Raw genomic sequence first — 22597 nt, forward strand, 5'->3', positions numbered from 1 at the left:
GTTAATGGCTGGTTCTCACAAGTGAAGAGGCTTGTTCTTGCACAAAAGGGTTATTCCCACAATTTAGTTCTGTTATTGTTTAGAAACCACATTTTTATTGCAGCAAGAGGGAGACATTAACTAGGTAGAGGAGTCCAGAGGTTTCCTACCCTGAAGAACTTTCCACAGAAACTCATTTTACAGGCCTTTGTGTGGATGATGCCAGGAAATCGATCCATGTTCAAGTTTATAGCTTCACCGCTAAACGATTTAAACTAGACTACAGGGACCTGCAAGATGCTTGCAAGCACACACCCTGAGTGATTTCAGTTTCCTCTCAGATTCAGGACTTGTTTTTGATCCTCATGACCCCTCCTTTAGGTCTGAAGCCGGTGCTTGGTGAACACTAGGGGAGGCGGACTATAGGCAGGAGGAGGAAGATGTGAAGGTGTTGATGGTTGTGGTGATAGCGGTGGGGGTTGGATTCTAGCTCAGTGACCTCATCCAGTCTCCCTGCCCCTGGGAGAAAGTGAGCTCATGAGTGTCGTAAAGAAAGAAGCATTTACGGTCTTTTAACAGACTTAGATGGCCTTACCCACTGTAGCACACAATCCAATTTACCAGCTTGGACGTGGGATAATGGGACATCTGTGAGAGGATGGAACACACTCAGAGAAGATGAAACAAAGGGAGTGAACACACTCAACACAATGCCTGATTTTCCAATCAGAGGGGACAGGCTTCAGCGCTTGTGTCATCTTGGTTTTATGATATGTTTGTGTCCACACTTGTGTCTGAACTTACTTCACTACAATTCTGTTCATGTTGCCCAAAGGATGATGGGATTACTTTACTCCACCAAACCATTTTATGAGGAAGCAGGTAACAGTTTTGTTCACCCTTTTGGTTTTTTGTAGTTGTTTTATGGGAAAAGTGCATTAAATCATTTGAGAAACCTTTAGTGAAGCTAAAACAGGAAAAGTCTCCAGTGATGTAATGCGAATAAATAATGCACATGTTTGGATCACATCCATGCGAGCTCTTTTTTCCCTCCCCAGTTTCTGTTTTTTAGTTGTTTCCCCCAAAGCAGTGTTTTTGAAAGCGGATGTATCTCTTGTTGCAGACGGTCTGATGTGCAGATATTTCAATGAATGAACGGTTGGCTGACTGCGAAAGGGAATAGGAGGATATTCCTTTGGGAATGAAGCGCCTCCCCTTTAATCGCTCGGTTGAGTTTCTCTCGCAGCTCCAGTCGCTCTCTCTTCACTCGCACATTTGCCGTCAGTCGTCAGAGGAACTCAGACTCAGCGCGCTTGTTTTTGTTCCAGAAAACCGCAGTTTTGCTTTTCTCTTGTCCCTTTTGTGAAATAAAAAGCGGCAGCAGCGGAAGGTTTTGTCACTTCTTTGTGCCGTTTTGTTGTGATCGACATGAAGAAACGCGGAATTAAGCGTCCAAAGTGGCTGAAGGACTGAAGAGGGTTGGTAAGTGAGTGCGCCTTCGTTGCGCAGCGCTCGCTGGGATTTAAATCCACTGTTTTGGTGACTGATTTAAGTGGGAGTTTAAGAGATTATTATTTGTACTTCTATGACATATTCAGCTTCAGTTTACAGCTTTCCAAATATGTGCCAAACTAAACACGTTGTATTTAAATGATGGTTAAATTACAAAAGGAAATATGTTAAAATTTAAAACCATTTTGATTTATTTAATTCCACATTGCTTTGATATTCTCTATCAGCCTTTGTCTTCCCTTCTTTTATCAGCATGTTAACGTCGGACTTTATTGCAGGGGTGTGAAATGTAATTGCAGCCTTTGGGCAAAGTCCAGATGCCAGACGTTATTGCTCCCTGCATAAAACAAAAGGGGTGCGTAAAGCCCAGCTGTTGGTGTAGTTTAGTGTCACAAGTGCATGTAAACGTATACTGATTGTGGGTCTGTGATCACGAGAAAGTTGTCCAGCACAAATATTATGAGAGGATCAGGACCTGTGGATTAGAATTGTTTTGGGATCTTATTGTTTTTAATATTGCAGTTGTCCACAGCACAAATCTATTCAGCTCTCACAATCTCATCAGAAATAAGGTCAAGCAATAACTCCCATGTCCCTGTCTGCTCCCTGCAGCCTCCTGCTCTCACTCCACCACACACCAGCACGCTTGGACGCAGAGCTGCGATGGCCAAGTGGCTGAAAGACTACCTGAGCTTTGGCAGCAGGAAGGTGCCCCCGCAGCCGCCCACGCCAGACTACACAGAGAGCGAGATCCTCAAAGCCTACCGGCTCCAGAGGGACCTGGACTTTGAGGATCCCTATGAGGACTCTGAAAACAGATCCAGGGGCGAGTCTCAGACTTCTGACCCCGCCACACCTGTGTATGGGTCTCCCATGAAGTCATCCACTGTGGACCTGAAATCTCCCAAACACAGGCTGATCAAAGTGGACTCCCAGGAGCTGGGGCGCACCAAGATCCTGCTCAGTGCCATCTCTTTGGAGGATCAGCAAGAACCTGTAAGAGCCTCAGTTTCTTAGCATGTGTTTGTAGGAGCTCAGGGCAAGACACAGGTGATGACAAATTAAATTTCTTATGCGGAGGATGAAGGATAAAAAACCACTCTCCCACTTCTCTCTCATCCCATTTCCATCACTGTGACAGCTTTATTGATCAGACTCCATAAACGAGTGACTGGTAATGTGTGTCTCAGATATGCATTGTTTACATAAATCACATTACATCCCATGCACCACATAAATTCACTACTGTAGATGGAGGAAAGAATTATTGATGGCTTGAGCGGACCATTGAGTCTGAGAGGGTCACAGTCCCGTGAGTTTATGTCCTTCCATAAATAATAAATGAGGTTTAGTTTTGCAAGCTGAGAGAGACCCCCGCATGAGCACATGTTAGGGGCCATATACAGTACGCCGTATGGTGATATGCCAAGAGCCACAGGGAGGTATAATTTATACTCCGGTGCTGTTTGTGTCATCAGAACTGCAGTGCTCTCCCGGCGATGTACTGTGCATGTTGTGCTGTAGAGAACATACACAGCGACTGCACAGAAAAAAGGCAAACAGATGTTGAGAGAGCCACTGGAGCGGAAGCAAAGGTTTAACAAGAAAATGGTCTTCACATTAATTCAGCTCACATATGCTGAGTAGGTTAGGGAGTATTTCGGGGTTTTCAATGTTGCAGTTAAATCCATGACTCCACTCATGGAAAATGCTACAAGTGCGCAAAGTCCTGAAGTGGATTGAAGTAATAGTCTTAACTGAAGTCGATAGCTCCCCCCTCTCTACCCCACTCTCCTCCTGCTCTCATTAATTTCCCAGGGTCTGTGGGAAACATCCGCACTCTAATTAACATTGCAGATTCCTGTGCATCGATAGATAACCTGTTACAGAATCAACATGGGATTAGAATGTAATTTTGTGGGGGCGCGTGCATGTCTAGCAGGAATTTGGGAAGTGAGCCTTGTCCCAGTGACTTCCTTTGTCCTGGAGATGGGGAGAGAGCTCTTTGCCAAAATGTGTATGTGTTTGCAGGTATGTGCTCATGTATGTGTGTGTTTGTGACCATATGGCTGCCTTTGAATCTGTCACTGTGCCAGCTGACCGGTGTTTTCCTCCTGCGCTTGCTTGAAGGAACAAATGCTCCTGACCAACCAAGCAGGACCTTCTTTACTCTCTGCGTTCTCTTTCCACTGCCAAAAAATACATCATCCTCAGACAGGACAATTTCTGGCTGTATATAGCTTAAATGTAGCAACAAACATACCATACAGTCCTTTCTTCAAAGGTTTTAAGAGGGAACTACATATGTATAGCTGCTCCATATGCACAGCATTGGTTTGGTTTGGTTTTGTGATGTTGCACACTAAAGATGCAAATTAGCGTCTTGATGACACTCCAAAAGCGTTTTTGTCTGTAACCAAACATATAGTTAACGTGCCATTCAGTGAGGGTGTGATTGCTTGTTAAGAGTGTTGCGCTGCTCTTTCCATCTCGGGTCTTGATGAGCTATTGTCTGTGCAACACTCCTTCCTTTCTGGCGTTTAGACATGCATTACACACTGAATTCTCCTGGTTATCAGAAAATATTCATATCCCAGACGCCTTAATTCAAGTGTTTCAGTCAAAAGTGTGATTGATGTGCAGCTTTCACAAAATGCTGATAGGAAACGGTGCCTGAAAGTCAAACTCATTACAGCCTATGATTGGAATCTTGTGCTGCAAGATGGAAATGTTTAGAAATTGGTTTGTATTCATTATATAACATCAAGTAAAAAAAAACATGCTGCTACTTTGCTCTGCATCGAGGTCAAGTTAATGTTCTGTAACAAAACCCATTTCTCTTCATCACTGTGTATTTTGTCCTTTAGGTGGTTCCATCTGCTCCATTGGCAGGTGACACAGATTATTCTGACCCATTCGATGCTCGCTTGGACCACAGGACAGAACCAGATCTCAGACCTGTTCCCTGCGAGAACAACGGCTACATGGAACCGTATGAGGCCCAAAGGGTCATAACAGGTTGGTGGACTTTTTGTCTTATAGTTTTCTCTGATAGTTATCTCCACATATGGTAAAGCCTTTACATCTGTGTAAGTGCAAATCCTAAAGGATTAAAGGTCCAGTGTGTAGGTTTGAGGGGGATATTTGGGCAGAAATGGAACATAAAAAGTATGTTTTATTTAGTATATAATCACCAGAAAATAAGATCATTGTGTGTCGTTACCTCAGAATGAGCGGTTTATATCCACATAGGGAGCGGGTCCACGGTGTCTGCCATGTTGCAGCGCCATGTTTCTGCAGCAGCCCAGAACAAACAAACCAAACACTGGCTCCAGATTGGGCCATTTGCATTTCTGCCTCAGCCACCATAGCTCACAGCCCCTCTGTGATGAGTCAAATAGAATCTGAAAGACATTTTTAACATTTTAAATCCCCTGATCCATTTGTTTTGGAGAGGAAGAGACCTCTGAGGATAATTTTGGCTCCCAGTAAAAACCTCCTGATTGACTTGATCAGAAAAAAGGTGACCACACATTAGCAGATTCTCTGTGATGAGCCAAATGACATTGTAGGAACACTGATTTGTAATGTGAAACTGCTTTGTTCAATGTTTTTACCAGTTTAAGTACCTACTGTACATAGGGAGTGGGTCTTTGTCCACAGAGATTGCCATATTTCTACAGTAGCCCAGGGTGGGCAATCCAAACACTGACTCTAGATAGGGCCATTTGTGTTTTCGCATATTGTGGTGACGGTAGTTAGCAGCCCCTTGGAAAAACACTGATTTTTTTCAGGTGAAACCGCTTTATTCAGTGGTCTTACCTGTTTAAATCACAGGATCCATTTGTTTTGGAGATGAAGACACCTCTGCCGATAATTTGGCTCCCGTTAAAAACCTCCTGGATCTTAAGTTATCAGAGAAAAAGAGGTGAGCACATATGAATAGGTGCTGGGCTAGCGGCCTGTCTCCAACATGCCAATCAACGTAGGAGAAACACTGATTTATAACATGAAACTGCCATATCCAACCGTTTTAAATCATGGTTTGTTTTGGAGACCTCTGCGGATAATTAAGCTCCTGGTAAAAACCTCCTGAACAACGAACACTAAAGGAATTCTAACCGGGAGAAGTTTCAGCTGGTTGCAATCTGCGATCCTCACCATTAGATGCCACTAAATCCCCCTAAATCTTACACACTGTTCCTTTAAATTCAGACCTCTTACCTGACATAAAAGCTCGTGTCGGTTGCGTTTCAGGTGCACCAAATCATGAATAAAATATGTAACTGATATAACTGTGGCATGACATAATAGCATCATCGAGCCAAAATCTATCAGCAATTCCTTTGATGACTAACGCTGGTCACTCCTTTGGTCTGAAAACATTAACATTAGTGTCAGTTTAATGACCTCATTTGTTGGAGTTCTACGCCAGAGTGTTGAACCTGTCCGCTCCAATGTGTCTTCAGTTCATCACAGGCTGAGTCAACCTCACGAAATATCCCTTTAGAGATGTCTATCCAGTCTCCAGTCTCAGAGCCTCCCGCCTCCCTCGTGGATTTCTCCCACATCATCAAGCTCACATCTATCGTTTTCCATTTGTCTCTCCTCCTATAACATCTCTGTCTGCCCCTTTCCCCCGCACTCTCCCTGCTCTGTCCCAGTCATTTAGTGTAAAAGCCTCCCCCCTCCTCGTCCTCCATCTCTCTATCTCTCCTCATCTCGAGGGCTCTCCCTGGCCCTGAGGGGAGTCTGGCTGTCTCTCTAATCGGTCCTGTAGTGAATTTTATGTCCTGTCCTCTCTCCGTTGTCACTTTCGCTGCCTTTTTAGTGGTCAAATGAAGTTTGCAATATCAGGCTTGAAGTGAATGGAGCATCACTCCCTCTGCTCAATTGAGAAACCTTGGAGAAAATCCTTTCTCGCTGCAGCTGGAGAGATTAGATTCTGAACGGTGATGGCAGAGCATTTGACAAAGCATTGTCACAGCTCTTTCAATGACTTTGAATTGAGCCTGTCACTCTAGGGCTGTCTGTCTGTCTGCCTTTGTCTGTCTGTCTCTCACTCTGCTGTTGCTCATTAAAAAACACAACAGAGCGGCAAAGACAGATGTGGAATCTGAATAGCAATTATCTCTCACAAAGACTGTCCTGAAAAGACACCTGTGTGCTTTTTCGACTGTACTTTTAGAGAGAAAGCATCTTCAGTGCTTATAGTTTAGTTCATGAGGATAAGAAAGGTTTACAGCTCCAGTGCATCTGTATGCTTTAACACTTCCCATCGCCAGTCCTCTCAATCTTCAATCTATGTCACCTTTCTGTCAAATCGCTACCCCCCCCCCCCCCCCCCCCCCAATCTCTGTTTTCCTCCATCATGTTCCCTATGAATTTCTTATTTTATTTCCTCCATGCCTGTTTTTATCTCTCCGCCTTCATCTTCTCCGTCTCTAGGCTGTCGCTGACACCACGGGTTCCCAGTGCAGGTAGAGCAGCATTCAGCCCCGCTGTGCTTCTGTCTCAATGACTTAACATCAAACACTGACAGACCTTCCTCCCCCCAGCCTCCCTCCCTTGTCCTTCTCTCCCATCACCCGCTCTCCTCCCCTTGTTTCCTTGCTGCTTCCTTTTCCTCTTCCTTCTCCTCCTGCCTCGCCTCGCTCCTCCTCTCTCACCATTTCCCCTCCACCCTCTTCTTCATAACCTCAGGGCCTTTCCCCAGGGCCTCCACTTGGTCGCCATGGTGACTACAAGGCCGCCCAATAGCGGTGTCTTGTCGTGTGAAGGTTAAAGTTTTTCTCTGCCTTTCACCAGGGAACCCTTCCATTTAGTCCTGTTCCCTTCTCACGTGAGTGCACCTCCTTTGCTGCTGGCTGTGTGCACAAAAGATGCCGACTCCTTCATTTTCCCCCATTTTTCCTCTCCTGTGCCACCTGTTTTTATAAAGGGTACATTTTTGAGGTCAACATATCAAAGCGCCATTGCTGATTGCTGCTGCTGCGGCTTAGAGGCTCCTATTGATGCATTTAGAAATCAGATTTCATCCTCTTGCTTGCGTCAATAATCTTAAAGCCTTTTATCTCATGGCCATATTTGGCTCCACACAACAGTCGCAAATGCTGAGAAACACTTCTTGGTTGGAACCCACTGAGAAAGTGATGAAAATGTTAACGAGGGACAGTGGATGCTGTTGTGAGCCGTGCTAGATCGCTGCTGGGATTCAGGATGGACGAGAGAAGGCGGGGTGGGTTTGTCTACCATGTTGCAACTCAGCATCTAGCCCAAGGCCTTGTTAAGCCCCCCTATATGAGATTCTGAGCCCACGGCAAGCTGTGCAAACATCATTTGTCTCTCTCCTCTAATTCTAGTCATGTCAGAGCTCAACAGGCTTTTTTGTTTTACTTTGTACTACAGGATAATATCACTGTTGTGTTCGTGTGAACTTCATCACTACTGGCAAATATTATTTCTCGGCATTGCCTGTTTTTCTTGCTGACTGTTTAAACATTCAAGATTTTTTTAAATCCTTTTTTACGTGCTTCTGTATGTCAGGGCATGAATCAGTGGTATTTTGCATATGCATCAACAGAGCTGCAGCGAGGTCCAGGAGGAGGACGGTCGCGGGGGGGTGTACAGCTCTATGACACCCCTTATGAAGACGAGCGAGGCCAGCGCCTGGGTCTGTTGTATGGAGAACCCCAGGAGGAGGGCAAGGAAAGCAGCAGGCTGCCGCAAGATGATGAGAGACCGGCTGATGAGTATGACCAACCCTGGGAATGGAAAAAGGATCATATCTCCAAAGCTTTTGCAGGTAACCAAAAATATTCTGACAATATTCTGACAGTAAAATAAACAGGAATAAGGGTGACGCATAATCTGACAAAGCCCATCTACAAATTTTGTTGGCTGTTTAACAAATAATTGATTCGCTCTCCTTCAAGTAACAGTTCCTACATCTGCAAAATTATGCAGAAAATTAATTTATGAGTACATTTCAGACAAGGTTTAGACAATGGAGCTGCTGAATCATGCTTCACTGTATATTTAAATCGATATTCAGAGCTTCCCAGAATAAAAGCTTTTAGCAAAAACTTGAGGTAGTTTGATTTAGGATGGCTAAGCATTGTGCGGGAGAAGCATTTTTAACTGAACACTACATTTAATGCCTCCATACTGGCAATCAGCCATTGTATTTAAGTGTCTATGAGGGAGACAATGAATTCTACCTACTCTATGGATAACTGTACAACTCCTGGAGCTTCTGGCTGTCAAGCATAAACCATAAGGTATCTCACAAATGTCTTTTTTTAAGGCAATCGTTCAGTAGAATTAGTGAAAATGGCTCAAACGGAGTAGTTTTAAAGGTCAAAGCCCTCCCAGGAGCACACAGTGAGCCCTGCTGCGATTACTACGTAGTGCAATACTCATCTAACTGTCCTGACCTTTAGTGTAGTGCCCCCCCCCCCCATCACTACATCTCCAAAGCCTTTGGAGGAAATGGAGAGTGCTGTGACCTTCACTGTCTCAGCTCAAATGACACATATCGTTCTGTTTCTTTTACCGCATTTAAACACATTCTGGCGACTATTGATTTCTCGTGCTCACAACAACCTCTGAGATGATCATTAGACTTGACAGAGATGTCTTTTTTCGGTGTGTACATGCACGAGAGAGATGGTGTAAACGTCATGAAGAGAAGGTTAGCAGAGGAACGAACAGAGAGCAAGGTTCATTTTCGTTCATAACATCTGCAGTATTTCTAAAATAATTGGCACATTTTTTTTAAGTTCCTCTGACAGTGCACGCCACAGCCCATCCCATTATGTTCCATCTATTGGATATAATTGGAGGGAGAGAGTGAGGAAGAAGAAGTAAGAGAGACAGAGGGACGGAGAGAAACAGAACTAGACTGATAGGTCATTTAGGACTGGATCACTGTAAGGCACGCAAGGCCAAGTTGGCTTAATTGAGCTGCATCTTCGAGTCATCAAGGTCAAGGTGATGGGATAATAAATCAACCTTGCCTCATATGCACTCCCCTCCATTCCCACTCTCCTCCCCTCTCCCCGTCTTATGTGCACCCCTCCCTCTCTTCTCAGTTAATTACATGCCTGCGTGTGCATGACCGATCCAGTGCTAATAAGAGAGTCATGGTCAGCACACCATTGTCTGAACACACACACATACACACACAGAGACATTCACACCGTGTTCAGGCTCAAATCACATTAACTAGAGGAGCAGCAGAGACACCGTAACTTATTTGAGAGCGGAGGTGATTTAAAAAGGAGATGTATGCCGGTTAATTTAAAAGCCGATATCACCTCTCATCTACTTAGCACTCATTCCTGCTTTATCTGTCGTTTTCTCCCTCTCCAGCCTTTCCTCTTTCTGCCACATACAGTACGCGCTCCTGCAGAGCAGCGCTTACAGCACCATTAGAGAGCGCAGTGGAGGAAAACGCTTGTGCGGCTCGAGTTGTCTGACCCCTTGTTTTTTCCATTTGGAGTCAGCACTCCGAGCTGGCGTGCTGTCTGTCTGAGCAGACCAAAGCACTGAAGTGTAAACACACAAACAGTATTTTCCATTCTCACATTTAATCCATATTCCCAGGCCCACTCAGCGTTGCTAGGCACGGCCCACATGTGAGGGAGGGAAGAGACGGGGAGGACGAGGATGGAGCAGAAAAAAACGAGAGATGGAAAAGATGGAAAAAGAGGGGGAAAAGAGATGAGGAGGAGGTGTGAGAGGGAGAGAGATGGACAGAGAGAGAAAATAGATAGAGAGGCTTTGGAGGAAGCTAGCTGGAGAGAAATGGAAAGGGACGTCCAAGGTTATGGTATGTTTGGTGGCAGCTCAATGGATGTTTGTGGAGGCCCACTGCTTCAGAGGGGAGGGGCGTCGAGGAGAATTAATGGTCGGGGGCTGTGGCGAGGTGAGACTGAAGGAGAGGAGGGGGAGTCAGGGCCATTGTGGCAGGGTGCAATCCGTCATCCGCTAACACAGGCACACTCTCTCACGTATACACACACCAATGCAGCAGTGACAGGGCTGTCCCCACGGCCCTCCCTCCCTGTGGATGTGACACACTCACTCAGATAACCCGCTACAGGGGGCAAAGGGGGGCATCGCAATCTGCCAGTAGCCTCTCATCATCACCTTCACACAGGCGCATGCACACACATGTGGATTCTCAGCTAGGTTTTCCAGCTCTGATTATCAGGCCCCTAATTCAAGGGTGAGAAGAGGTTGTGTGCATGTTGGCAAAAATTAGCGTGTGGGTGAGTGTGGGGCGAGGGAGTGGGGAGGATCGCTGGTGCATATTGTATGTGGATTTGCGTACATTGCATCTGAACAGAATCTCTCTAATTATGATTTCCACAGCTTATCCATGCTTAAATGTAATCGCCTGGATGAATTTTGAATTTTGCATTCTGCGGCTATTTTTCACATAGTATCAAAAAATAAGCTTGCCTCCGAAGCATTTTCCTCTATTTTCCATTGGATATCCACTTCAGCTCAGCTGTGTGAGGGTGAATGTGCCCGAGGGCTCGGACGTGACAGGCCTCTCTCAGTTTGGTGGGTTTTAATTGCGGCGTTAGAAAGCTGTCACCAGTCACCGGCATCCAGCTCAAATTACTGCATTCATTAATTCCTGGAAGTCAATGGACAGTCCAGCAGTGAGAGATGGGCCCTGCAACCATTCAGCCCCAATTAGTGAGCTAATGAAAGGCACAATCTCATTATCTCTCTGATGGCTACACCTAATGAACAGACGAATGGGTGTTTGAGGTATTTCATGTTTGTAAGTTTTATGGTGCAGTACGGGAGCTTTGAGCCGTTTGATGCGGACGATGGTCGTCTGAGGATGTGTGATGAGAGAGCTGCAAATCAGCTGGAGATCTGGATGGGGAAGGTGAATGAATAACATTTCCACCCCTGGAAATTACTATTATCGTGCCATTGAGAAAAGCACTTATCCTCCACTTGTTCCAGTGCAGCTGCTCATTAGGCAACAGCAGAAGACAGGGGCTTTGCAAGGGAGCTCCTGAGTATGAATGTGTGCATCATAAAAGCAAGAGGATGGTGGAGAAGGGTTTTTTATCAGTTCAGATAAACTGTTTGCAGCATAAAAAGACTTTCAAGTGGGTATTTTGTCATCCTACCGTTTATGTGGCAATTTGTTTGATATATATTGAAACTGCTTTATTCCAAACAAAAGGCTGTTTAGGAAACTGCCCATATAGCTTGAGTCATTGTTTTAAGCTGTGTCAGCAGCATAGCAGTATTGGTTGGTGGGTCAGTCCCCTACTTTGGTCCAGACTGAAACATCTCAACAACTACTGGATAGATTGCCAGACAGACATCCACAGTGCCCAGACGATGAATCAAACTGACTTTAGTGATCCCCTGACTTTTCATGCAGCACCACCATGAGGTTAGCATTTGTGGTTTTGAGTCAAATGTCCTGTAAACTATTTGATGGTCATGAAATCAGAAACAGACATTCATGTTCCCCTCAGGCTTTATTGTGGAGACTCTGGTGTTCGTGTTCAGTCATTAGTTCAAACTTTTAATCTGTCCAATACTTGAGTTTGTGACCAGATGTTTGCAAAACTAATGACATATCCATCAGCTTCAGTTGTACTTTATATTTATGGCTAATTGTCAAATGTGCTGAGCATGGGCAATGTCTCATAAATCTGCTGAATATGTTAGTATTGTCGTTGTGAGTTGTTACATGTTGATGTCAGGAAGGGATACTCTGCAGATTTTCAACCAGCTTTGCATCATATAGTCAACTGTGCATCTTGCCAGCACTCAGATCTCCCTGCTCATTTTGGGCTGTTGCTCGAAATACAGATTGTGCTTCCTTATTTTTGTATGCCCATCACCACTGTGGACACAAAGAGGATAGAATAGAAGTCTCAAACTCAGACAAAACTTAGATCAAACTGTAACACTAGGCAGTGCTAATCACATATAGCCAATGTTCTGTTACTGTATTGCCTTCTTCTCACCTAAAATGTTTTTAGAAACATGTTTTAGTTAACTTTTTAATTGTAATATAAGATAATTTGTTACCAGCCGGCTGCCATATTGTTTTCAGATGGGCAACTTGCATTGCGTCACCCACCAGTGGGAGTGTTTATTGGCCCGGTGCGGCGCAGTGTAGGTTTTCTTCCTCTTGAGCAAAAGCCACAGCCCTTGCTGTTTTCTCTGGTCATGCAGCACCAATTTCAAAAGTATTAGCATCTTTCTATTGCACAGACAGCCTATTATGAAAAGACCACATTTCCAGCAGTGAAATACTTCCTTAAGCTCAAAGCCCTGCTGTGCCTTTGTAGCCTCACAGAGCCGCTGTGACTGTAGACTCGTCTTTTTTAGAAATCAGCAATTGAGAAGCAAAACAGCGGAACATAACATTGTACACATTATTATTGTGAGAGATACATTTTGAAGACATTAAAAAGAGATTTTGAAAGTTGTCCCGAGCATTTGGTCATGCTTTATCTATCCTTGTGTAAATAGCACCGTTGGCTGGATGCTGAAGGGCTCTTTAAAGTGTTAATGCACACCGAGGCAAAAGCTTGGTTTAGCAAAGCTTGCAAAGACACCTTGACAGATGGTGGGCGTTTGTATCTATGGTGTCTGGTTGTCTAGATACATGTGCTCCGGCTCTGACAGGACAGGACGAGGTTTCTGGGGCTGTTCTGCGTGTGCAAGACTGGAGATGTATTTGTGTCTGTGAATCCAGACAAACAAGAGCAGGGAAAAAAGGAAACAAAGAAAATGAGATTTCCGTTTCTGATGTGATGCTGCTCTCTGTTGCTCCAAGCAGGCCCTGGGGGCATCTGACCAGCCTCTTCATCAATTTAGAATTCAGAATTTAGTGGAAGGACCCTTGTCGGGTGCTCTCTCTTCCTTTTGCTCTTGCTTCCCTTTTCTCTTTGTCACATTCCCTCTCCCCATGGCTGTTTCTCGCTCTCCTTCAGCAGCAACCTTTACTGACATTAATGAAAAGGCATGTCCTTTGTGAGTCTCTCTCACCAACCAATATGGGAGACGGCTGGAGAGTTGATGGAAGTAGAGTAGGGCAAGAGAGGAGAGGAGCGAGGGAATATGGAAAAAGAGATAATGCCCCACTTAGAGGAAGATAGGTGAAAGAGGGGCGATGAAGAATGAGGGATGTTCAATATGGAGAGAAAGGCGGTGCAGCAGGAAGCCATGGGGAAATGGGTATAATGAATGTCTGGAAAATGGATACACAGACAGGATTGTCAAGAAAAGTGTGGTGCTTAAATTGAAATCAAAATGGTGTGGATCCGTGTTATGAAAGGGGAACTTGTATGAATTCGTGTTTTCTTCATCCTCACTGGCATAAGGTGTTAATTGTCAATCCTTATGGGGGCCATTTTGCCCAGCAGAAGGTCTTTGTGTGCAGAGAGAAGACAGGATGCCAGGGCTGTTTGAAAAACAGATGTCTTCATTAATGGACCTAATGAAGCTGTTCTATTGTCTTTGTCTGCTCCTCCTTTATTACAAGGACACAGAAAACAGCTGGTGTGCTTGAAAAGTCAGTTATCCGTCACTCAGGGCGATTTTTCCTCTGTGCAACACAGAAAGGTTCGGTCACTCCCTCCCCCTCAGATCATTTCGGGTAATTGTTAGCAGGTAGTTGAGGCACCGGGCACATGTGGCACAAATTACCACTGTCGTCTGTTTCATCAGCTGGCTTAAAATAGAAGACAGACGTGAATGAAAACACACTCCTTTGTTTTAGCATATATAATGAATACGGTGTAGTTTTTAAGCACAAACCATGAACATGGGCTGTGAGTACCGATGAGAGTGTGCCTTTGTGTGTGGACCATTAGTGTGTCTCATTGTCTTGTACAAAGCAGAGCACTAACAGCCCTCTATGTAAGACAGATCCACAGGTTCCCATTAGAAGTGAATGGAAGCCAGATGTTCCCAGCAAGTGAATGGGTGACACTGTGTGGTTGTGTGTGTGTTAGCTTGCTATTCAACCTTTTGTTATCAGAGTGAGGAGCTCAGGCAAGGTGTGTGTGTGTGGGTTGGTGTGTGTTTAGCTTTTTGCAGTGGAGAGAGCTGCCAATATTTCAATGTAACTCCCAGATAAAAAATACACTAGTACTAGTTATCTTGGTGGAGCCTGCAGGTTCAGGAGGGGTTACACGAGTTACCCTAAATTAAGGAAAAATGACTGTGTTTAATAATAAATATTTATGAAAATGGATTTATTAATATAGACTTGATATATTCTGACAGATAGCAGAATGATTCACTCCAGTAATACCAACTGTGTGTCTGCTGTCCTGTGTTTCTGTCTGTTTGATGTCTGGCTGCTATTTGCCACCTCTGTTCTTGTGTGTGCGCATGCAGATCACACAGAGAGTCACAGAGAGACAAAAATCTGCTGTGTGTCTGATGATTTCAGTTGTTTACAGTTTTATATTTTAGTGGTATTATCTTGATATTTGAAAAGCAGGTCAATAAGGTTTCAATCCTGGACTTTCAGACTCAGTCATCTACTGGTTTATATTCTACCTGTCTAATAAGGGGTGGATCAAAATATTGATACAGGAGTATATCATATGACTTCCTCTTGTGATAGGTTATCAATACACTTGTGCCAAATATCAATGCTTTTATTAAAGCTATAGTTGGTAATGTTGGAGAGCTAGCAAGATTTGAAAGGGGCACCTCCTCTAAGCTCCGCCCCCTCCTCCCCCTCCCGTCAGTGCTCCATCCAAAGCCACGGCGCCACACAAGCTTGAACGCGCATCCTGCAGTCAGCAGGGCAGAGGAGAGCCGAGTAAAATAACAAATCCCCCCGAAGCAAACAAATAATTACCTGTCTAACAGAAAGCCAGCAACCTCTGCATCACTTTTAAGGCCCTTCAGCTCCCTCAGTTGTCTCCACCGTTCAAAAGCTGCACCGATGCTGACGTCTGGTTTGTCCTCTCGCTTCATCCAAAGCCTTTTTCGTTGCAGCCTTTTCTGCCTCTGACTTTCTTGTCTCAGCCTGTTTAGCGGGGCGAGCTGTTACAAGTAACGCTGGAAATGATACTTTTGCTAACTCGGTATTTCTGCTGAGTGTGCTGAATATTTCCGGCAACGATGACACATGATGAGTGCACGCAGGGAGGAGGGAGGGAGGGACGGAGGGGGGCTCGGGCAGGACGAGACACGAAGGCATCTGATTGGTTCTTTCCATTTGCACCGAATGGCAGGGATTGGTCAGAGTTTTTACGGGCCTGCAGCTGCCACAGAGGTCTGATTTTTTTCATTCCTTTTTCTGAACACATTATGTATTGACTACTCTCAGGGTGGAAGGACCATTTCACCTAATATAACAAGAAGTGTTTCTGAACAGGATTACCAACTATAACTTTAACTCTGAACTGATTCAGGTGCCAGTATGACTTACCAGATTCACAACTTAATGACTCCTCATGGCGGTTGGTTATCAAATGGATAAGGGTAAAGTGAACGGAACCAACTTGCAGTGAAGAAGAAACTCACAGGGGGAAACAGCAGACAGTGTGGAGTCGAATAGCTGCAGAAAACAAATCAGAGAGGCACTGTCATCTTTCAGTTCAATTCAATAAGCTTTACATGACATTTCTTACGTGTTGCCAAAGCACAATTACAATTTAAGACAGTGAAAATTAAAAAAACAATTAACAACAATGTATTTTTTCAAATGCATTGACATAAATTTTAAAGGAGAAAAAAAAAACATTAAGTGAAGGAGTAAATAAAAAGGCAGAGCGTGATCTGTGATGAGCTGAACTATATGTTGTTGTGTTGGTTGTCTCTTAGACTGTGACATGCATTGACATCTTGTTGCATCTATGGCGCGGACACTATTTTTCTCCAAGTAGAAGATTTTTTTGTAATTTATTTGTTATGAACTTTGTCCTGATGTCTTCATATGTGCCGCATTGTAGCAGGAAATGTTCCTCTGTCTCCACCTGTGTCTGTGGACAGAGTTGACACAGCCTGTCTTCTCTAGGCAGCCAGGTCTGCCTGTGCCTGCCAGTCTCTATGTCCAGGCTGTGATCACTGAGTCTGTACACAGTCAAAGTCTTTCTCAGTTTCTGATCTGTCACAGTGGTCAGATAGTTTGCCATCATGTCCTGTCTGTTTAGGGCCAAATGGCATTGAAGTTTTTTTTGGGTTTTTGTGGTAGTGTGTCCAATAGTTGATGTAGTTTTCTTTTTCTCAAGCTATAATTTGGTTGGGCTGGAATGCGTGAGGGTTGTCCTGACGCCTTGTGCTGTTAGAAGAGGTGAGCCTCAGGACTTCTTTCAAGTCAAAAGCCTGAGCTCACTTCAGCTCTTACAACCGAGCCAAACAAGATCAACAAAGACTGCGCAACATGCAAGAACTGTCTTGTAAAAGTTAAGTACTTTGGCAACCCCAATTAAACATGCACAGCCACCTGATAAGTCATCATCCTGATCTCATTTTGGAGAAAACTGTGAATCAGCCTACAATGTGTTTGCTAAAGCGACATTAAGTTAAGACTCTGCACTTTCTTGTACATTTTTTCATCTTGATTGGTCAAATTTGTTAAAATTGACACCACAATGCAGTGAATCAGTACACAATTCCAGATACTTGACTTTTTGGGGTATATTTCGTCTTCAGTTCCACAAACATCATAATGTAACATAGATGATTGTCTTGCAACTTATCAAGTATTGCAGAATCGCCATATCGTGATACCATTCTTATATGGGGAATGTACTGTGATAATATCTTGAGTTCCACTCTGATTGCCCCCCCTATGTCTAATCAGGGAGATTAGATACAAGAAGAATGCTTTTAAACAGAGTTTAACTCAGATACTTAATTGATCTGCCTCATTTCAAGCTATAATGAGTCCACCAAGATAAATTAAATGGATGCCAGAAACAGGTGCATTGTTTAAAATGTTCATGTCCAAAGCAAAACTGACAGTGGAAACAATCAAAATCATCTCAGGACAGACGTTTTACTTTTTGGCGAGAGGAACACCAGACAAAATGAGTTGTTAAGACGGACAACAGTCTCCCAAAACCCGAGGGAGAAGAATCTTGATGGAACTTTCCCCTTTGAGTGTGTATCACCACTACCTGAGCTTATCTCTCAATCAGATAGCTGTGCACATTTCTGACCTGTGATAAATTGTTTTGGCTGTCTCCTTTTTCTCTCGCTTTCTTGTTACCCTTGACTTGCTTTTTTTTTCGCTTCTCATTTACACCCTTCTCTCTTTCTAATGCGTCTGTCTCGGTTTTGCTTGAGAATTAGAGGTGTGAAATGTGATGTGGTGGCGAGCGGACAGGCAGCAGAGTGTGGCAGTGGTGGTGTTTCGGTGTGTTGCGTGTGTGTGTGTGCAGACCTGCATGTTTGCGTGCATGTTTCCCATTGAGGGGTGCCAGGCCACACTTTAATCCTGGCTTCGGCGGAGGTGCGGCCCACTCCAGATGGGGCCATTGTACTGCGCCATGCATCAATAATTCACGGAGAGCCAGAGAAAGTGGCGGAGTGTGTCTGCCTGCTCAATAATTAACCAGGGAGGGAGAGCGGCATGTATGTACAGCCTGGGTCTCTCTCCAAACGCCCATTCAAATGGCCTTTGATGTTGCGGGGCCTGGGGGGTCTTTGGATTTGTCGGCTCATTAAGACGTCACCCCTCTTTTCCTTTTATTTGTTTTGTAATCCGTTTTTGCTGTGAGCAGGAGCTGAATGTACGGTGTGAAACGGGCAAATCGCATAATTCGTGTGTGTCAGTGTGTGTGTAAGGCTGCAGTAATGACTGTTAAAATAGACGGTTGCCTGCCATGGTAGATAATGAGCTATTTTCAGTTCTGTGCACCTTCTGCTCTCTGCTCTCCTACTGTAGGTAGGACAGTGAATGGAGCATTATTCTGCCCCCATGCTCCTCAGTTCATCTGTCACACTGCGCTGTGGGTTGCAGTGCACATAAAGTCACGTTTTGTTTTCATCGCATCTGCTGCTACTAGACAATTGCTTAAAGTGGATTCGTTCAAACGACTATAAATAATGCAGCCTCTGACTTCACCTGTCCTCTCTGTTTCATCTTCTTCGCTTTCCTCGGTCTTATCACACATGATAAATTACTGTAAATATAGGGTCTGAAGACTATGTTTTTCCACAAGCATGAAGCAAAGAGACAGGAAGTAGCGTATATTACTTCTCTTCATGACAGGAGGTATGGTTAATTACATCTCATGACACCACATCTCTGTCATCTGCACGCACAGCCTCACCCATTCTCTACAGGACTTCCCTTTCTTCCACATCTCACTTCTCGCTCACTCTCTCCTCCTCGTGTTAAAATCTTGCACCTGATTTCAGTCTCACGTTTTAATCATCACCACTTCTCTCGCATACCTTACTTGAGTTAACTTTGTTCAAGCCCATCTGCTGTTTTCTCACTCTGTCGCTCCCTTTTTTTCTCTCTCTCTCTCTCTCGCCTCCTCCCCGCTCCCCTCCCCTCCATTAGAAATGAGGGAGTTGTCGGAGTTGCCCTGGCCTGCCCCAGTGGGTCAGCTGGAGGAGGAGCCCCCCGTCAGAGAGCAAGGTGACCTCCCACCCTGAACACAACCCTTCCCCCCTTCCCTACCTCCCTTTATCACCCCAAGCACACGCATATGCACTCACCCTGACCTTCATGACCCAAGCTGTTGTCTTACATCTGCTCTACCTCTGTCCTAAACCCCCCGCGGCCTGCATCTGCACCACCTGCATTTGTTCCCGCCTGTTGCAATTGTTGTGTTGTCAGTTTTTTTTTTTTTTTTTGGGGGGGGGGGGGGGGGGGGGTTTGAAGCTCTCCCTTCTTATTCCCCTCTTGCATCAACCACGCATGAACAGTGCCCTGTAAATTAACATGTCTGCCTTGTTCATTTCAGGACTATGGTACATTTAATGATTTAATGTTTAATTACAAGTTCTGTAGATTGAATTTCGGCAAAATCAGGCACATAAGGGGTAAATAACACTTCAGTCTGCGCACGTAATTTGCTCCAGAATAGAATCAACATCAAGTAATCTGCCGTGTAGTCTATTGGAAGACAAAGACTTGCACCAGAGCCAAGCAGGAAGACGCCAACTCCCTGTCTCTATCTGCCCTTAGTGACTCATAAAAACGTTGATGATGGTAACTGTGATGATGCTGATAGTTTTGCAGTCTGTCAGTCCGGGACCCCAAGCGGGACCTCTAGTTCGACCCATCCACGAGAGGGTCTCTCTACAGCATGCGTGGTTTTGCAATAGCCGGATGTCTGATGTTGACCCGAGTCTGGCTGTGAGGTTTAATCCCTTCCGATCATAGTGCTGTGTAAATACTCTGACTCACTTTTTCTGTCCCCATTTGCCAACAGTGCAGTTTGATGGCGCAGAGTGGGACCGTTCCTCGTCGCCCACAGAGCGGTTGCGTCCTCCGGGGGCCCGGTCCAGCCCGCTGGCAGGAGGGGGGATGAAGTTTAGGATGCCCCAGGAAAGCCACGCCATGGTTGGGGAGAGAGTAGACCCAACTCTGCCTCTGGAGAAGCAGGTGTATGTATGCAGTGTTCTGTTCAACACACAGGAGCAACATTAATGCATGCCAGTTGTGTCAGAGCATAGGTCAGTTAAGGTTTAATCAGATTAAGAGGCTCACATGCCCGTGACTTTGATAGTTAATGATTGAGTGTCTCTGTTGCCATTAATTTTATTACCTTGAATATAATACAGGAAAATTAATTGCTCTGTCACAGAAGAAAAATAGCAGTAATAATAGTGGTTATGTGGTTTACATCCACTAATAAAAGTGACTGAAAAATTACACATGAAATAATGCAGATTGTAAGATGTTTACATATCACAGAAATATCGCATTAAACAAGGCATTTCTTCTGTAGCATCATTCTGAATTGTAATGATTAAATGCATCAAACAAACCTAAATTATGCAATTATTTGTGCATGTAAATTTAATTAGCATAAACTATTAATCTCTGTGGGTTGTTAATGTCTCTGTGTGGCTGTAATGCACATTGATTTGTCATACACTGCTGTAAAAGCACTTTTTAATATTTGAGGTAGAATTACGTTGACATCCCACAAATAAAGCCAAAAAATCCATTTTATTGCACCGCTTTGATCTATTTAGGGCGTGGACACATTAAAACGAAACGGTTATGTGTTTCGGCTAAGCAGCGATCATCAGAGCTTACAGAAGTGCGAAAGGTTAGAATGAGAACTAATTAAGTTGGAACATTAAAAACACACATTTACTTTGGTCTTGTAATTTCAGACATCATTGGTGTAATTTATGTGCTGTTTGTGCGCACATAAAGGGCCGTTTTACTAATGAAATCCAAGCACATGACACCCCTTAAGCACACATGCACATGCGCACGCATTCACTTGAGGATGGCGGTTGATTATTATGCCCCATTACTCCCTGATGATCTCTTAAGGGCTGTTATGAGCTTTGTGTTTTCCTTCAGCTCTGCTTTAAACAGAGAAACAGCATCACTGTCAACCTGTAGCGTTCAGCACACCTCCCCAAGTCAGGTCCAAGAAAATCTTATTATTGTGGATGGCAGTGTTGGTCTGTGTGTGGGGTCGTTTAACATTCTGGATGGATTACCATGAAATTTTGTAGAGGCAGTCATGGTTCCCAGAGGATGAATCCTTTGGTGACTTTGGTGATGCTGTGATCTTTCCCCCTGCAGCACCACCATGAGGTTGACATTTTCTAAGAATAGATTGTCATAAAATCTGGGTCAGATATTCATGTTGTCTATGAATTGTAATAACTTTGGTGATCCGTTATCATTTCAACTAGCGGCATCAAAATTGGCTAAATTACTGCTTTGTTTAATTTGTTCATGAGTAAACACCTGCAACTAATGATATTTCAACTTTAGTTGTACTTTGTTTTTAGTGTTCATTGGCAACTGTTAGCATGCTAACATGCTAAACTAAGATGGTGAACATTACGGCGCCATGTCATTGGTCCGACAGCCCATTGGTCCGACATCCCATTAGTCCGACGTCCCGTTGTTCCGATATGTGATTATACTAGGCTATATTGTATTTGTGTACCATAGAGGATCAGCAACGCAACAAAAGTAGGCTACTGGTCGAGGTACAAGTGTCATAGAGAGGAGAGAATGAAACAACATAATCTCCTGTTATTAACTCTGGGGTCGGGGGTTGTGTGGGGAGCTCTCTGCAGTGCTGAACGGCTCCCAGCGTATTTCTGCCTTGATGGTGCGCCACGACCGGCTCTGGGTCACCTGGGAAAGGCTTGAGGCGAAGCAGGCTCACAGCTTATGTGTTTGCCATTTTCTTTTTCATTTTAACCAACACCAACACCATGATCTTTTCCTAACCCTAACCCTAACCAAGTGGTTTTTGTGCCTAAACCTAACCAGACCTTAACCACAGGGCATCATGATGATTTCGGAACAACGGGACTTCGGAACAATGGGTTAAATATGGTCGGAACAATGGGATGTCGGACCAATGGATTGTCGGACCAATGGGCAGACCCCGAACATTACCTGCTTAGCATCTGGTGTTGCCGCTTGGCGACATTCACCCTAGATTTAATGACTTTTCGGGCCCTCCTAGCAGCTAGCAGCAAATTTAGCAACTTCTTCAGACCATCAGAGAAAGAGCGAGGAATATACAGTACAGGCCAAAAGTTTGGACACACCTTCTCATTCAATGCGTTTTCTTTATTTTCATGACTATTTACATTGTAGATTCTCACTGAAGGCATCAAAACTATGAATGAACACATGTGGAGTTATGTACTTAACAAAAATAGGTGAAATAACTGAAAACATGTTTTATATTCTAGTTTCTTCAAAATAGCCGCCCTTTGCTCTGATTACTGCTTTGCACACTCTTGGCATTCTCTCGATGAGCTTCAAGAGGTAGTCACCTGAAATGGTTTCCACTTCACAGGTGTGCCTTATCAGGGTTAATTAGTGGAATTTCTTGCTTTATCAATGGGGTTGGGACCATCAGTTGTGTTGTGCAGAAGTCAGGTTAATACACAGCCGACAGCCCTATTGGAC

At 44.3% G+C, this 22597-nt stretch overlaps 1 protein-coding gene across 2 annotated transcripts in view; it reads left to right on the plus strand.

The window, feature by feature from the left end:
• The first annotated feature begins 1223 nt into the window (after positions 1-1223).
• The window catches only part of shdb (Src homology 2 domain containing transforming protein D, b), a 28374-nt gene continuing 7000 nt past the window's right edge, over positions 1224-22597 (plus strand). Inside the window, exons 1-6 of one of the 2 annotated variants that reach the window (XM_033622560.2) lie at positions 1224-1461; positions 2104-2487; positions 4359-4509; positions 8075-8296; positions 19028-19105; positions 19905-20079. In XM_033622560.2, coding sequence (XP_033478451.1) covers positions 2155-2487; positions 4359-4509; positions 8075-8296; positions 19028-19105; positions 19905-20079 — 959 coding nt within the window. In that variant the 5' untranslated portion in view covers positions 1224-1461; positions 2104-2154. The remainder of the gene's footprint in view (positions 1462-2103; positions 2488-4358; positions 4510-8074; positions 8297-19027; positions 19106-19904; positions 20080-22597) is intronic. The other variant, XM_033622563.2, reaches the window with a different exon arrangement.

This window comes from Epinephelus lanceolatus, chromosome 6 (genome assembly GCF_041903045.1).
Source record: "Epinephelus lanceolatus isolate andai-2023 chromosome 6, ASM4190304v1, whole genome shotgun sequence".
In the NCBI taxonomy this organism is placed as follows: domain Eukaryota; kingdom Metazoa; phylum Chordata; class Actinopteri; order Perciformes; family Serranidae; genus Epinephelus; species Epinephelus lanceolatus.